The sequence below is a fragment of the Orcinus orca genome, chromosome 10 (assembly GCF_937001465.1).
Source record: "Orcinus orca chromosome 10, mOrcOrc1.1, whole genome shotgun sequence".
NCBI classification, from domain to species: Eukaryota; Metazoa; Chordata; class Mammalia; order Artiodactyla; family Delphinidae; genus Orcinus; species Orcinus orca.
In genome coordinates, this window is record NC_064568.1 from 82,615,562 (window position 1) to 82,628,671 (window position 13,110).

Consider the following 13,110-nt stretch of genomic DNA (forward strand, 5'->3'; position numbering starts at 1 on the left):
TGGGGACGGGGTGCTGAGGCGCTGGGTTCCTGAATCCTCTGAGGTGCCAACGTGAACAGGAGGGCAGCAGGCTGGGCGTGAGGCACTGGGTCCTTGCGGGTAGAGAGGTGCGTCTCTCTGGGTCTGGCCCTGGCCCTGAGCCAGGCCTGAGTCACGCTGCTAGCTCCCCCCTCCTGCTGCCTCCTCCTCCCAGCTCTTCCCTCACCTCCGCACTGCGGCCAGCCAGCCATCCAGCCGTGGGAGGCCCGCCCTGGTGCTGACTGCTGCTTGTGGCCTTGGGCAGGCCGGAGCAGAGGGGCCAGGAGCCGCCTGTCCTGCCCACACCCTGCCGGGGCCTCCCTCTCCCTCCCTCCACTGAATCTGGCCTAGGTTAATTATAACTCTGACCTAAGTGCCCTGTGACACCCTGCTCCCCACCCCCACCCCCCCCCCCGGCCCTGCCTGGAGAACCCAGCAACCAGGTAGGGGAGAGGCCTAGAGAGGAGACTTCCTCTGCATGGGGGCGTTAGCCGAGGGGTGGGGTGGGGGGCGGTGCGGTGGTGGGGGAGGAGCCTCAGACCCTTCCCCTGCAGGTGTAAGTCCCTATTGGTCTGAGAGGCCCTCAGGTTGTCCGGATGATTGAAGGGAGAGGGCGGGGAAGCCAGTTAAGGGGCCAAAGCAGGTGCCCATGGAGACAGAGCCGGGCCTGCCCTGAAATCTCTGCTGCTTCCTGCTCTCTGGAGAGCCTTCTGTTCCCCAGGTCCATGTCTCAGCTATGCTCCCCACGGACGAGCCCCTGTCCCACCTGGGCCCCTCACTGCTGCTGTTGCTGCAGCTGCAGCTACTGCTGGCCCCCGCATCTGCCTTCTTCCCCAATATCTGGAGCCTCCTGGCTGCCCCCGGCTCCATCACCCACCAGGACCTGACCGAGGAGGCGGCACTCAACGTCACCCTGCAGCTCTTCCTGGAGCAGCCGCCCCCAGGTCGGCCCCCGCTTCGCCTTGAGGACTTCCTGGTGAGCGTCCCTGGGTCCGGTCACATCCCCGGTGGAGTCCCCCATTCTGGGGGACTTATACTACTTGAGGGTCCTGCTTGCCCAGAGAAGGGACCCCACGCACACATTCCCTCCTCCCCTCCTGACATCAACAATACCCAGGAGTCCTGGTCCTACAATCAGGAGTCCCCCTCCTTAGGAATGTCCAGGATTGCCCCTCCCTTGTAGGGCCCAGCACCCTCAATTCCTCCCACACCCGGCCTGGAGTGACAGAGCTGAGGAAATGTAGGCAGTGGTCCGATCCAAGGGGCTTCCCTGGAACCCCTGCCCCCTACCACCCTCCAGGGCCGCACTCTCCTTGCCGACAACCTCTTTGCCGCCTACTTCGGACCTGGGTCTCCTTCCCGGCGGTTCCGAGCAGCCTTAGGAGAGGTGTCTCGTGCCAATGCCGCCCAGGACTTCCTGCCGACTTCCAGGAATGACCCTGACTTGCACTTTGATGCTGAGCGGCTGGGCCAGGGGCGCGCGCGCCTGGTGGGAGCTCTAGGGGAGACTGTGGTGGCGGCCAGAGCCCTTGACCACAGCCTGGCCCGCCAGCGCCTCGGGGCTGCACTTCATGCCTTGCAGGTGAGGACAGAGTTGGGGGGTCGTGGTCAGAGGGGTCTTCTTTCCAGTCTTCCTGTCTCCTGAATGGTGCCTCCTTAGCCAGTCTTCCTGTCTCCTGAATGGTAGCCTCCCCCTACTCTAGAAGGGGCTGGGGCGCTGCTTGCCAAGGCCCTGGGGCTATTCCCTAGTCCCCGCCTCCAAACTGGCAGCTTCCTGTGGGAACAGCCGGAGGCATTGGCGGCTGGAGGAGGTGAGTGAGAGAGGACAGTGCTGAGGTCAAGAGGTGGGCCGTGCAGGCCACTGAAAGGCCTCTGGCTGGGCTCTGAGTGAGATGGGAAGAAACGTGGGAGGCTCCCACTTCGGCCGAGCTCTATTCTGGGCAAGGGAGAGAGCAGTGGAGGGGACTTGGGGTGTCTGGGGCGTAGCAGGGTGGAGGAGGCTTTCAGGCTGGGGAACTGGGAGGAAGGGGAGTCAGGGCTGGAGACGGTGAGAACAGTGAGCTAGTGCTTCTTCCCCTTCTCCTTTCTCTTGGGACCAGGATTTCTACAGTCACAGCAACTGGGTGGAACTGGGGAAGCAGCAGCCACACCCTCACCTCCTCTGGCCAAGGCAGGGGCTGCGGAACCTGGCGCAAGGTACGGCCGGGACCCCACTGGTGAGGGTGAGCCCACAGAGCCGCCTCACATCCTGCGGTCGAATAGGGTGCAACATGGCTTCATCTCTGGAACCACCTGTGCGGTCCCTCGGTTCAGCCAAAGGCCAGTCAGCTGCTTCCCCAAGGTCACGCAGCAGAGGACAGGGCCAGGACCAGATCTGCGACGTCAGGGAGTTCTCTGTCTTTCACATGGCTTCCTCCCCACACTGGATCACACGGGGGGCTTTCTCTCTCAGTCCCCTCATCCTTCCAACTGAACTGTGACCCAGAAGCTGCCTCCTGTCTAGTACAGGTTCACTTCCTGTCCACAGCTCACAGAGGGCACACTCCCGTAGGATTAGTCCCCCCCCCCCGACTTCCGGGTTTTCTAGCACAGTCCCAGTCTCAAATATTAAGTCTCATTGCCAGCCAGGAGCTCCAGGTTTTAGTTCAGAAAGCCTGGAAGGGTACCAGCAAAGGGTACCTATGGGCTTTTACCTTGTTCCAGTTGAGAGGAAAGGCTGAAGAAGTTCGGGTGGACAGGGGTAAAGGTCAGGGGCAGCAGAATCTTGGGTGCCAGACCCTTGCCCTCTCTTCCCAGTGGGCGATCCTACCTGCTCCGACTGTGACGAGTGGAGCTGCCCTGGGAATTTGCTGGGCTTCACACTCCTCACCTCTGGCTACTTTGGAACTCATCCCTCCAAACCTCCAGGTACCAGACAGGAAAGCCCCCAGAAGTAAGGGGAGAAAGTCACTTCCTCTCCCCTGACCCTCTCCCTAGGGACCTCAGTCCTGTAGCCCTTGTCCTATTTCCTATGGCATCACTTCTTGGAAGAAGGAGAGGATGCTGGGAGGGGAGCAGGTGGATGAAGGCCCACTGAGGTGGCCATGATTGTTGGGGTGGTGGGAGCAGCTTCTCACATTGCCGATAAGACTTCAGTGCCCGAGGGCAGCTTTTGGGGACTAACTGGAGGGATCGAGGGATCTACCGTGTGCTGTGGTAACTAATCATTCCAGATTTACTCCAGATTTGCCCTCTACAAAATATCATAATTTTCTGCTTATCCTTTGCTGAGGAGTGAGAGGGTCAGGGCAGGTCAGAGAGGGCCTCGTTTTATTAGGAGGCAGTGGGTTTTTTACCTCCACCCTCCAGATCCCTTTCCCCAACCCAGGGAAATGTAGCCATGGGGGCCATTTTGACCAGAGCAGCTCCCAGCCACCACGGGGAGGCATCAACAAGGATAGCACATCCCCAGGCTTCTCCCCACACCACATGCTGCACCTCCAGGCTGCAAACCTGGCCCTTCTGGCCTCCATCCAGGCCTTCAGCCTCCTGCGAAGCCGCCTGGGAGACAGGGGTTTCTCCAGGTGAGTGGCCTCCTGGGGATGGGCTCCTTAATAGGTAGGTGCTCCAGAGTTGAGAAACCAGGGCCTGGGGACAAGTGTGCAGACCCTTCACTGTATCTCTGGCCTGCTTCCCAGGCTGCTGGACATCACCCCAGCCTCCAGCCTGAGCTTCGTCCTGGATACCACAGGAAGTATGGGCGAGGAGATCAATGCTGCCAAAATCCAGGCTCGCCACATTGTGGAGCAGCGACGGGGCGGCCCCATGGAGCCCACCCACTATGTCCTGGTGCCTTTCCATGACCCAGGTAACTGGGGTCTGGCAGGAATAGTGGAGGGAAGTCCAGGGCAAGGGGTAAATGCCACTGGTAGGGAAGTGGGCCTAATGGCTTCACTTCCATAAAAGGGAGGCTCTTCCTAGGGTCCTGAGTGAGTCTTTACTGGTACTTGTGTGCATATTGGAAACAATCAGCCACTTCTTCTACTGCTTCCAACAGGACAGCACTTTCCGTATGAGTTTAATCATTATGGGTGCTTAGGCGGGTAGCCTCTGCTTTCTTAGGCTTCCATTCTAGTAAGTCATTTTCAGTTTTCTCCACTTCCTGTAGACAGAGGTTGGGATGAAGATGGGGGGCGGGTTGGTGGGTCCAGGCCTCTGTGAAATGTCTAAGACAGCTAGTTACATCATATTCCTCTCCCTACTAAATTAGAAGTCAGATCATCTGGCCTGGGTTGACCAGCACTTACTGTGTGTACTTAGGCTGATTGTTTAACCTCTCTTTCCTCAATTTCATCAACCATAAAGTGGATTAGTACTTGCCTTATCCCGCCTATCTCCCAGGGTCAAAATGATCATCAAATAAAATTTGGATTGAGAATTCCCTAAGGGCAGGGTTTGAGTCTGATCTGCCTATATAAATCTCATAGTAGCTGACATTCAAAAGGGGTTTATCACATATTTGATAAAGGTACAAGTAAGTGAATAATTAAGAATTTAGCACTTATTATGTGTCAAAGCACTATTCTAAGATTTACAAAATCAACTCATTTAATCACCCAATAACCCTCTCTGAGGTAGGTACTATTATTTCTCTGTCTTTTCTGTGAGGAAACTGAGGACGCAGTTTTTTTTGTTGTTGTTTTTTAGTTGAAGTATAGTTGATTTACAATGTTTCAGGTGTCCAGCAAAGTGATTCAGTTATATATATTCTTTTTCAGTTTCTTTTCCATTATAAGTTATTACAAGATATTGAGTATAGTTCCCTGTGCTATACAGTGGGTCCTTGTTGGTTATCTATGTTGGCTTTTTTTTTTTTTTTTGGCTGCGTCGGGTCTTCGTTGCTGCGCGTGGGCTTTCTCTAGTTGTGGCGAGCAGGGGGCTACTCTTCGTTGCAGTGCGCGGGCTTCTCATTACGGTGGCTTCTCTTTGTTGCAGAGCACGGGCTCTAGGCGTGCGGGCTTCAGTAGTTGTGGCGCGTGGGCTTAGTAGATTTGGCTCACGGGCTGTAGAGCGCAGTCTCAGTAGTTTTGGCGCACAGGCTTAGTTGCTCGGCAGCATGTGGGATCTTCCTGGACCAGGGATCGTACCCATGTCCCCTGCATTGGCAGGCAGATTCTTAACCACTGAGCCACCAGGCAAGTCCCCTCGGTTGTTTTTTATACTGACACATATACCCAAAAAGGCCCACTCAGGACCACAGGAAGTGCCACCATTTTGTGAGGAAATGAGGTCCACTTTCCCACCAGAGGTACCTAGCCCCTGCCTTGTTCTACCCTGTCAGTATAAATATAAAGGAATATTGTTATCTCAATACTTGTCCACCCAAGGAGCACAGCGGGGCCCCTTGACTGGGGAGATGCCCATGGGTGGGAATGAGGGGAGCCCTCCTCTCACTTATCTCAATCTCCTTTCTCCTTTCCCAGGGTTTGGCCCCGTCTTTACAACCAGTGACCCTGACAGCTTCTGGCAACAACTCAATGAGATACATGCCTTGGGAGGTGGAGATGAGCCCGAGATGTGCCTGTCAGCCCTGGAGGTCTGCCCTCCCCACCCCTTCCCTTCTTCTCCCACCACCTCTTTCCAGGCCCCACCATCAAGGGAGCTTAGAGCTTCCCTGGGACCTCATCCCTCCACCCCATCTTCAGAACCTAGTCCCACTCGCTTCACTCCAGGTTCCAGGGCCGTATTGCCTTCTACTCTGCCCTCCCTTGCTCTGCCCATTCCCCTACTGCCACCACTTTTTTAAAAGTTATTTGGTTGTGCCAGGTCTTAGTTGTGGCAGGTGGGCTCCTTAGTTGCGGCTCACCTGCTCCTTAGTTGCGGCACATGGGCTCCTTAATTGCGGCAGGCGGGCTCCTTAGTTGTGGCATGTGAACTCTTTGTTGCGGCATGCATGTCGGATCTAGTTCCCTGACCAGGGATCGAGACCCGGCCCCCTGCACTGGGAGCGTGGAGTCTTATCCACTGCGCCACCAGGGAAGTCCCACTGCTGCCATTTTTTAACACCAGTTTTTTTCCCTCCCCTGTCAGCTGGCCCTGCTACACACACCTCCACTCTCAGACATCTTCGTCTTCACTGACGCCTCCCCCAAGGATGCCTTTCTCACCAACCGGGTGGAATCTCTGACTCAGGAGCGGCGTTGCAGAGTAAGCATAGCTGGTGGGAGACTCAGTGTTAGCTACCCAGGGATGTGGGAAACTGCAGGACAACTCTCATTACAAGGGTCACACTCACACTAGGGTGGTTAAACCAGACTTGGCTTGGGGGTGGGAGAAGTGAACCATGAGTATAACATTTCCAGATCCCTTTAACAATACTAAAGAGTGGAAGGCCCTACCCTTAATGATGCTGAATTCTTATATGAATCTGCCCCCAATAAACCGTTTGAAGAACTGGAGATTTGGCTGCCAGCAATCCACTATGTGGATGACGTATGGTGACAGTTACAGGGAATGGCAACTTCTAATTGAAGCCCAGGGGTTGTGTCATTGGGAGACCCTGCTGTAGCAGCCAGAGGGTAGACAGAGAATTTACCACCAATCATCAGCTCTGTTGAAAGCTTGAGCACAGGAGATCCTTATTTACAATGGTAGATGGCAAATGGAAACTTCAAGTCCTGGCCTTTCTTCTGGGCACAGGTCACATTCCTGTTGACTGAAGACCCATCTAGGGTTCAGGGCCGACCTCGGCGTGAGGTCTTGTCCCCTCTGCGTTTTGAGCCATATGAAGCGGTGGCGCTGGCCTCAGGAGGAGAGGTGATCTTCACCAAAGACCAGTACATTCAGGATGTGGCAGCCATTGTTGGGGACAGCGTAGCTGACCTGGTAAGTGTGGGGGCTCAGCTCAGAACTGAGGGGACGATGGTGACACTGCATTTCTCTTTCTTGTAGAAGAAAGCAAATGGCTCCCATTGCTGAGTTGCCATTCCAGACAGAGGGTGGGAAAGGAAGTTTCTTTCCCTCTGAGATCCACAGCTGCCCACCTTCTACACTGCTCCTTCCACATTAGTACTACCACCCTCAGTCTTGGCCTCCAGTATTCTGTCTTCACGGCTACTCTAGGAAGTCCTGCCATCTTTTAAGGGGGGCAAGAAGTGGTTACCTCATCCTTAATCCCTTGCCTCCAACTTTGTCATTGATCATAGCTTTATCCCTGGTCCTTTCTCTCTCACTGGTATCCCATGTGTTACTTAGTTTTTTTCTGTCTCTACCTTTCTTTCTCCTGTCTTTGTTCCCACCTCATTCCATGCCTTATCTTCCCCCCATTTTTCGGTCCTGCGCCCTCAAGGTGACCCTTCCCCTGGAGCCTCCTGTTGTGGTGCCTGAGAGGCCACTTGTGTTCAGTGTGGATGGGCTGCTCCAGAGGGTCACAGTCCGGATCCATGGGGAGGTCAGCAGCTTCTGGATCAGAAACCCTGCAGGTACTTCCATGTGTGTGTCTCAAGGCGGAGGCAAGAATGGAGACTGGAGAATGAGGGGTAATGTACTAAGGGAAAGGAATTCTCCTGTGACAATCTCTTGCCCCCAATACCCATTCAGGGGTCTCCCAGGGCCAGGAGGAAGGTGAGGGGCCTCTAGGTCATACTCGCCGCTTCGGGCAGTTCTGGATGGTACGCATGAATGACCCCCTGCAGACAGGAACCTGGGAGATCCAGGTCACAGCCAAGGGTACCCCCCGGGTGAGAGTGCAAGGTAAGGAGGGAGATATTCCTGGGAAAGGAAGGGGAGACTGCAGAGCTCAGAGAGCAATATGAGTCACGTTCATCTCTGGAAGGTCTCTGACTGCCTTCGCCCTCCCTCAGCCCAGACCTCCCTGGATTTCCTCTTCCACTTTGGGATCCCCATGGAGGATGGACCCCACCCTGGCGTCTACCCCCTGACTCAACCAGTTGCAGGTACATCTGTCCCCACCCCTAACTTGCTTTGTGTATATATATAAATTATATATGTAGCTTTTCATTGAGTTATAACATTTAATAAGGTGTACTAAACTTCAGTGTACAGCTGGGTGGATTTTATATAATAAAAAATAACCGTCATTCAGTTCAAGCTATAGAACATTTCCAGCATCCCAGCACTCCCTCCTGGCCCTCGCCATCAATACCCGTAGAGGTAACCCCTTTTCCCCATCCATACCCCGAGAGCTAACCCCTATTCAAAGCTGTTCATGCTTTTCTCCTTGTCTCCAAACCTCACGCAGCCACTGTTCTTTCCTCCCCTCCCCTGTCCCAGGTCTCCAGACCCAGCTGCTGGTAGAAGTGACAGGGCTGGGCTCCAGAGGAAACCCTGGAGATCCTCTGCCGCATTTCTCCCACGTCGTCCTTCGAGGGGTCCCGCACGGTGCCGAGCTGGGCCGGGTGCCTTTGGAGCCCATGGGACCCCGGGAGCGAGGTCTCCTCGCTGCCTCGCTACGACCCACGCTTCTGTCCACCGCGGGACCCTTCTCTCTGGAGCTGATTGGCCAGGACGGAGTGGGGCAGGGCCTGCACCGGGTGGCCCCCCAGCCCTGTGCTGTAGTTCCTGTCCTTCTGGAGGTGAGATGCCAGTGGAAGGTGCGGCTGCGGCTGGAGAGAACAGGGCCTGCTGCTCCTCCCCTGACCGGCCCTCCTCCGCAGCTCAGTGGTCCCCCGGGTTTCCTGGCGCCGGGCACCGAGGCCCCGCTCAGCCTCCGCATTGCCAGCTTCTCGGGCCCTCAGGATCTCGATCTTAGGACATCCGTCAACCCCAGCTTCGCTCTCACCTCCAACCTCTCCAGGTGAAGCCCCTGGTCCCTTCTTGTCCCATCTTTCTATTCCCAGGGCATGGGATCTGGTACTCGCTCCTCTGGCTCTTTCGAATTGGCGCTCAGATTCCTCGCTCCCCTCCCAGACTGCGCTTGGCTCCACCCCTTGGCTTTCGGCTATTCAGAGCCTGCGGCTTCAGCCGGACTTCGGCATCCACTCCCCAGGGTTCGCCTGGAACAGAACGAGTCCGCCTGGGGGTGCCTGTGGCTGAAGGTACCAGACACAGCCGCCTCAGACTCCGTGGTGATGGTGACTGTGACCGCGATGGATCGAGAAGCCAGCACAGTACCCCCCACCCATGCCTTCCTCCGGCTCCTGGTGCGGGGCCCCACCCCGCAGGTGAGGTGCCCCCACTTTCCATTGCAGGATAGGCAAGGGGAGGGGAGGGCGGTGCAGACTTATTTGGGTGCAGCCACCCTGACAGCCTCTCCCTCTTCTCCCCAGGACCAGCTCCCTGCCCCTGTCCACTCGACTGACCCTGTCCTCACAACCACCAGCCCTGCCTTTCATCTTTCCACCTTGGTGACTCCGGGCAGGGCTGGGGGAGGGCTGGTGGGCAACCCCTGGTGGGGCACAGTTGGAGCGGTGCTGCTCCTGCTAGGCCTGGCCTCCTGGTGACGCAACAGCCCCTAGAGGGATGGGTCTCCGGCACCGTTTGCCATCTTGCCCCATTGGTAAGAAGGTAACATGGGCCTCCGGACCCTACCTCTCCCAGGTGGGTTGGAGGTTTTCCTTCTCATGCACTTGTCCCTTCCAAGATTGGGATAGAAGGCAATGGATTTTCCCACAATGCACTTTCCCTAACCCTTGTGGGAAACAAACCAGACTGATTTTTGGAGAAAGTTGCTTTCTATTTCTCTGTAGCATCTTTTTTTTTTTTTTTTTGGCTGCATTGGGTCTTTGTTGCTGAGCACAGGCTTTCTCTAGTTGCGGCGAGCTGGGGCTACTCTTTGTTGTGGTGCATGGGCTTCTCATTGCGGTGGCTTCTCTTGTTGCAGAGCACGGGCTCTAGGCACGCGGGCTTCAGTAGTTGTGGCTTGCGGGCTCTAGAGCACAGGCTCAGTAGTTGTGGCACACGGGCTTAGTTGCTCCGTGGCATGTGGGATCTTCCCGGACCAGGGCTTGAACCCGTGTCCCCTGCATTGGCAGGTGGATTCTTAACCACTGCACCACCAGGGAAGCCCTCTGTAGCATCTTTATTCCACTACTTATTCATGCTCTCCCAAGCTCAGGTAGAGGGGAAGATACATGGGGCAGTGACTAAGATTGCAAGTGGGGAGGAGGGTACCCCACCTCCTGCTGAAAAGTGTTATTTATAGAATTGCTTTTATTGAAATTCTGGAGACGCTTCTATTTTATTTTTGAAATTCTGGAGATGCTTATATTTTATTTTTGTATTTAAAGTTAAAGGACAGTGCCAATAAACATGTCTTTTCCCCAGAGGGATTTCAAAGAAAGATCACTTATGCACATCATATAGGGAAGAGTGAGAGCGTAAGATACCAAAAAGACGAAATGGAAGTTTTCAGGAGTGGAGAAGAAATTTCACAGCAAGATGTCAGGATTTCAGTTGATCCGCCACCTGGAGCCATTTAGCTATTGAGTCAAGAAGCAGAATAAGGAGGCTGGGGGTTCTCACTCAGCCTTGCCAGCACAACTGAGGGGAACCAGAGGAGACACTAGACACGGGTAGGGCCCCTCCGTCCATTGGGGCAGCCTGGCTGAGCCATCTCCCCCTTTGGCTTAGTGACTCCTTTCTGCTGCCTTGACACCACCTGGAGAAGAGGAGGGAGACAGTCTGGGTGTCTGTGCCCTCCCTCCCACTGAGGGCCAGGGTTTCCGCCCTCCCCCCACTCCTCTACTGCTTACGTGTTGCTGCCACACGTTCTGCTTCCTTGGCCTTCCCTTCCAGTCCTGGGTGGCGCAGGAACTAGCTTTGTTCAGGGGATGTGGGGAGAACTGTTGTGGGGGGAATTCGTTGTTTTGTTAGACCAGTGCTGACCCCAAGTCCCCTCTTTACCCCCACTTCCCAAGAGTAAACGAAAAACAATAAACTCACCTTCCCCTGAATCAGATTCTGCAAACAGATGTTCACCTTTTGAATCTGGACTAATTGGGGGCCACCAGGCTCTGAGTGTAAATCTGTTGGAAAATTCTAAAAGGAGGAGTTAGAGGCAGACAACGTGGTGAAAACTCGAGTACCATCTGCCACTCTTCTCCTATCACCACAGGTCATTCCTCTCCTCCATCTGGATCCCCTCATCCCAGTTCCCTGCCAGGTAGGTGGGAAATTCCAGTACTCTCCACTCCATCTCTTTAGTAGTCCAGTTCCTCCAACCCCCTCAAATAGCATAGTACCCGCTTTCTCTATTCTTTGGATCCTCCCTCCTGTCCATCCCTGACTCACTGGAACAATCCAGACCACTCCCCCATCTCCATGGAGTGAGCCAAATTGTGTCCCTCTGAATGGAATGCAGACCAGCCTCCTCTAGGCCCAACAATGAACCGACCTAACACTTGGTGGCATCCTGTCATTACAATGCTGCTTCCAATTGATGAGCCCTGTCCATTAACTCTTGCCTTTCCAGGATGGCGTCAGGCTGTGTCCACACGTCCCTGCTACCCCTGCCCCCACATACCATGGGTCAGCCCCATACCTCACCAAGGGCCCCCAGATATAGCTGCTGTTGCTGGGCCTCCCTCAGACGGCCCTCATACCAGGCCTGGCTATGCTCCAGCAGCTCCAGCCCCTGCCACAGGGCATCCTGTTCCCGCTCCAGAGCCTGCATCCTCTGCAGCTGAAAAAGGCAAGAAGCAGAGGCTGACTCACTCCACAGCAGGGTTCTGGGCCATGCATGGCCCTTACTCTTAACCCGTGGTTCAGTTCACTATCTGGTCACTGAGTGTGAACCCAGACTGGCCACTGAGGACCTGGAGGGCAAGGGAAAGCAAGGGGCTGAACTTACGAGTCCTCAAAATTGAGTGGAATTGCAGGAGACTGATCTAGGGAGAGGGGCTTTCCCGGGACCTCTTGCGGGACTGATACTCACCCAGAGGAAGAAGCGCTGGGCCCCTGGGTCTTGGCGGCTTGTCTCCAGTGGCAGCAGCAGAACCGTGTAGGGGGCCTGCACCAGGGGCAGCCCACCAGGACCCCGGCTCCCCATGGCTCTGAGGTGGGAAGGGTGGAGCCACACCCACTGGTGCAGGGCTGGTCCCTCCCTTTCCCCCAGCCTTGCACCAGTCCTGCCTAGTCTTTCAGCCTCCCAGAGCCCTTCCTGCTGGGTCTGTCTCAGGCTGAGGTGTTCCTACTTTGAGGGGAAAGAACATCTCCCTTGGGCTCCTGTCTTCTCTCTCATCTGTTTTTGTAGGGTCTGTTGAAGTGGTTGGTTCTCATAAAGTCCCCCTGGGTAGAACCCGAGGGCCTCCCTCCAGCAGTGATACTTTATTTTTAATGAGGCAGGGCAGGTCCCTCTGTGGCCTGCTGCTTCCTCTTTCATCTCTTTCCTACTCTCTTGTTTTGTTTTGGCTCATCTAAGGAAACAATAACTTTCTCCAAAATAAACTTTATTACTAACATGAAACAAAATTTCCAGGGAAACTGAGAACTCTGGGTGTGAAGGAGGTAAGGAAACAAAGAGGGCCTGGCAGCCTCCCGGGGTTTGGGACGTGGAGGAGAGCCCAGGAAAGACTCTCAGAGGACGGTGGCGGCAGCAGGCAGCACTTCCTGTCTCATGAAAATGTCCAGGTCCAGACTGGGATCTTCCAAATCCAGTTTCAGAAACTTGTCTACTAACATCTGGCAACTGAGGGGAGAGAGAACAGTGAGATTTATGGAAGCATGGATAACAGAATCCCTGAGCAGAGGGAAGAGGATGCAGCACAGGAAACCCGAGACCTTGAGAATTTAGAAATTGCAGGAAGAAATTTTGAATCTTTAAAGGGCAAGAGACTGTCTGAGTCCCTGAAAGGGGTAGAAGAGCTGCAGAACATGCTAGAGAGAACAAGGACCCTGGGCCTGCACTCACTTTTCCATTTGTTTCTCCTTTAGCAGCTCCTTGACAGGCTTGATGGGCTTTCCACTGCAGATCAAGTCTGAGACCTAGGACAAGGAGGAAGGGGCAGGGGTGGGAGTGGGTGTTGGGTAAGAGAAGAGTAGGGTCAGAATCCAGGTCCCTCAGAGAAGTAGGAAGGGGCAGGGGTGGGAGTGGGTGTTGGGTAAGAGGAGAGAGTAGGGTCAGAATCCAGGTCCCTCGGAGAAGCAGGAAGGGGC

The 13,110-nt window shown here is 55.1% G+C and overlaps 3 protein-coding genes across 18 annotated transcripts in view; 1 reads left to right on the forward strand and 2 right to left on the reverse strand.

Moving 5' to 3' along the window:
- Positions 1–13,110, forward strand: part of VWA7 (von Willebrand factor A domain containing 7) — a 21,123-nt gene continuing 8,013 nt past the window's right edge. For 2 of the 5 annotated variants that reach the window (XR_007479939.1, XR_007479940.1), the window contains exons 1-14: positions 105–994; positions 1,319–1,600; positions 2,118–2,214; positions 2,815–2,925; positions 3,386–3,581; positions 3,696–3,865; positions 5,481–5,593; positions 6,088–6,204; positions 6,697–6,882; positions 7,346–7,478; positions 7,597–7,749; positions 7,860–7,952; positions 8,290–8,812; positions 9,005–9,179. Coding sequence is in view for 3 of the 5 variants with exons in the window: in XM_049716426.1 (XP_049572383.1) it covers positions 755–994; positions 1,319–1,600; positions 2,118–2,214; positions 2,815–2,925; positions 3,386–3,581; positions 3,696–3,865; positions 5,481–5,593; positions 6,088–6,204; positions 6,697–6,882; positions 7,346–7,478; positions 7,597–7,749; positions 7,860–7,952; positions 8,290–8,812; positions 9,005–9,179; positions 9,285–9,458 (2,763 nt within the window). In the remaining 2 variants the exon portion in view is untranslated. Of the gene's footprint in view, positions 995–1,318; positions 1,601–2,117; positions 2,215–2,814; positions 2,926–3,385; positions 3,582–3,695; positions 3,866–5,480; positions 5,594–6,087; positions 6,205–6,696; positions 6,883–7,345; positions 7,479–7,596; positions 7,750–7,859; positions 7,953–8,289; positions 8,813–9,004; positions 9,180–9,284; positions 9,704–13,110 lie in introns of those variants that run through there. The other 3 variants (XM_049716426.1, XM_049716425.1, XM_049716427.1) reach the window with 3 other exon arrangements.
- Positions 10,189–12,024, reverse strand: SAPCD1 (suppressor APC domain containing 1). Of its 2 annotated transcripts, XM_004286585.4 has the most exons (5): positions 11,891–12,024; positions 11,498–11,638; positions 10,900–10,995; positions 10,710–10,799; positions 10,189–10,615 (listed from the first exon to the last, which is right to left on the reverse strand). In XM_004286585.4, exons 1-5 carry the CDS (start codon positions 12,002–12,004, stop codon positions 10,520–10,522), a joined length of 537 nt encoding a protein of 178 aa, XP_004286633.1. In that variant the 5' UTR covers positions 12,005–12,024; the 3' UTR covers positions 10,189–10,519. The 2 variants fall into 2 exon arrangements, with proteins under 2 accessions (XP_004286633.1, XP_049549493.1); XM_049693536.1 differs by having other exon boundaries at positions 10,189–10,799.
- MSH5 (mutS homolog 5) overlaps positions 12,388–13,110 on the reverse strand; it is an 18,021-nt gene continuing 17,298 nt past the window's right edge. For all 11 annotated transcript variants that reach the window (XM_049716433.1, XM_049716436.1, XM_049716432.1 and 8 more), the window contains 2 exons: positions 12,866–12,939; positions 12,388–12,643 (listed from right to left, as the gene is read on the reverse strand). In XM_049716433.1, coding sequence (XP_049572390.1) covers positions 12,532–12,643; positions 12,866–12,939 — 186 coding nt within the window. In that variant the 3' untranslated portion in view covers positions 12,388–12,531. The remainder of the gene's footprint in view (positions 12,644–12,865; positions 12,940–13,110) is intronic.